We start from the raw sequence: 2320 nt of genomic DNA, 5'->3' as shown, positions 1-2320 counted from the left end.
ACTGCAACTTAGGTGGCATCTTGTACCCCCCATAGCTCCCAAACCAGAGCAGCTATTCACTAGCTCTCAAGTGCCCTAGGTAGCCCCATCTGAGAGCTATCTGGAATGGGCCCTTGTTCCAGCTTGTTCCAGCATCTAGTTATCGGTATTTGCCAAATAGTCAGATTTTCAAAATCTGAAAAAGTGGAATATGGCCTCTAGCTCCATGACGGCTAAAGCAATCGTGTCCAAACCAAAAGGAGGTTGTGGGCTAGGTCGTGGGGCACCTAGGGCACCAGCTTGTTCCAGGTGAAACAGCCTGGTTGCGGTGCTACGGACCTTGTTCCACCGAAAACCCGGAATCAAGGGGCTTGATTCCAGTTTCCAGGGGATAGTGTCCTCAGTGCCAAAGCTGACAGCGCTCAGGGGCCCCTGCGTGCGTGTCCGTCCTGGACGGACACCGGAGGTGAGCGACATCCTTTGCCACAAGCAAAACCGGACGGAGCAAGGCCCCTGCGTGCGTGTCCGTCCTGGACGGACAACCGTGCAAGAGGCCTTGCCTCCGTATACACGGAGAACAGGTCCAAGAGGGCCCCCCCGTGCGTGTCCGTCCTGGACGGACAACCGTGCAGAGGCGACGTATTTGTCTGCAATGACATAAAGCGCCGCATGACCCCTGCCCGCGTGTCCGTCTCAGACGGCCATCCTCGCGTGCCCTCGCATCCTACCCACCCATTTCCCCAGAATATAAACCCCCTGCGAGTTGACTTTATACCCCATTGTTGTGTCGCAGCTTATTTCCCTACAAGATGCCCTCCCTTCAATCTCCTTAATCCCTTACCCATAACACATACTCAGCAAATCCTTTACCCATCCCTACAATTACGGCATCGATATTTTTAGACAACTCGGATCAGAACTTTCTCCCTAGAAATGCCACTGTCGTCCTAACTACTATGCTTCACATGTATTTCACCTGTCAAAAATTAAATGTGCCCCACTTCCCCGCGTTCCTGGACAGCCTCATGGTGCATTTATCTCGCTCCCCCGCCTCCCTCCGTTGCTTCTTCCGGACGTTCCCGTGCTCACAACGTAAGCCATGCTCTCTCCTCCAGTTATGTCTCTCCATCGGACGTCTTGACGTAATGATGTTCTGACTTACTTCCCCGTTGCTGCTTCTTCTCGTCTCCGCTTTACCATTTAAGTGAAAACCCCGAAAGTTAGCCACATCCCCATGACACTGTTTGCATTCATGTCAGGCAATCGTCTCACCCCCTCCGTTCAGCACCAACAGCCCAATGACTACATAACACTGCTTTCATACCGTTCCCTGCCCACTCACCTCAACTCCTCCCCTCTGTCATGTCCACCGACGACAGCCATCAAAACCGCAACTCCGTCGATTCTACGGCCAGCGAGGTCACTGTTCGCCCTGAGAGCCTCCCTCGTTTGCTCCTCTGGGATACCACATTCAGCTCTTATTCGGAGGAGGAGGAAGCTTATGAGTTGGGCCGCCCTGACACCCCCTTCGTCGATGTAAACCTGAGCACATCGCGGATTCACGTCGAGAGCGACACCTTTCACCACGCAGAGGGGGATGCAGTGGAAATGCAGCCACACCTCCTCACAGCTCAGCATGCGCACGCCGAACGGCTCCCACTCCAGCACCCAGACGCGCAGAAGCTCAAACGTGAGGTCACCAAAGTGCAAACCTGCAACCCGGAGCACACTGAGGTCCTGAAGCTCGATCCGACGGACAGCACGCCTTCCCTCTTCGTCCCACATCTCAGAGCTCAAGACGAAGCCTCTGTCGTGAGTATCCGTCCCGCACCCTCAACTCACATTCCGTAATCTAACATCAATTGTCAGGCTTCTTCGGAAGTCGCCCAACCTGTGAGTCCTTTCTCCGTGATCAGTTTCCAGTAAGTGCCTACCCCGCAGCTACATTCCTTGCTCACGCCCTCCACCAGTCCGCTCGCTCGCTCGAATGACTCGTTTTGTGGCTGCGGCTGTTGTCGCTCTAGCGAGGAGGCGTGTTGCGGTGATGTACTGAAGGACTTCTGTTGCTTCCAGTGATCGTGTCATAGATGTCGTGAATGTAGTGTTTCGCGCTCTCCGACAGGCCCGGAGTGATATCCCGACCACAACCAGCCCCGGCCAATCTGACAATCAATCCCCACCCCGTGTGTGTCCGTACCGGACGGACTATTCAGCTCCAGGACTACGTGACCAGGCTGGCTAACTTGACAGTTCCAGCCCAATGACGTCATTGAGCAATGTATCTCCCGCAGCCCAGACATCACAGAACAATACTAGAACACAACGAAGTCGAGGCGAAGAA

At 54.5% G+C, this 2320-nt stretch overlaps 1 protein-coding gene across 1 annotated transcript; it reads left to right on the top strand.

Moving 5' to 3' along the window:
* Positions 1–1341: 1341 nt before the first annotated feature.
* DICSQDRAFT_173271 (uncharacterized protein) lies at positions 1342–1970 on the top strand (the record flags this gene model as incomplete). The annotated part of the gene is made up of 3 exons (XM_007369083.1): positions 1342–1791; positions 1849–1872; positions 1950–1970. 3 exons carry the CDS (start codon positions 1342–1344, stop codon positions 1968–1970), a joined length of 495 nt encoding a protein of 164 aa, XP_007369145.1.
* Positions 1971–2320: the final 350 nt, after the last annotated feature.

This window comes from Dichomitus squalens, assembly GCF_000275845.1.
Source record: "Dichomitus squalens LYAD-421 SS1 unplaced genomic scaffold DICSQscaffold_43, whole genome shotgun sequence".
NCBI classification, from domain to species: Eukaryota; Fungi; Basidiomycota; class Agaricomycetes; order Polyporales; family Polyporaceae; genus Dichomitus; species Dichomitus squalens.
The sequence above is the reverse complement of the archived record's forward strand: the minus strand, read 5'-3'. Positions and strand labels throughout refer to the sequence as shown.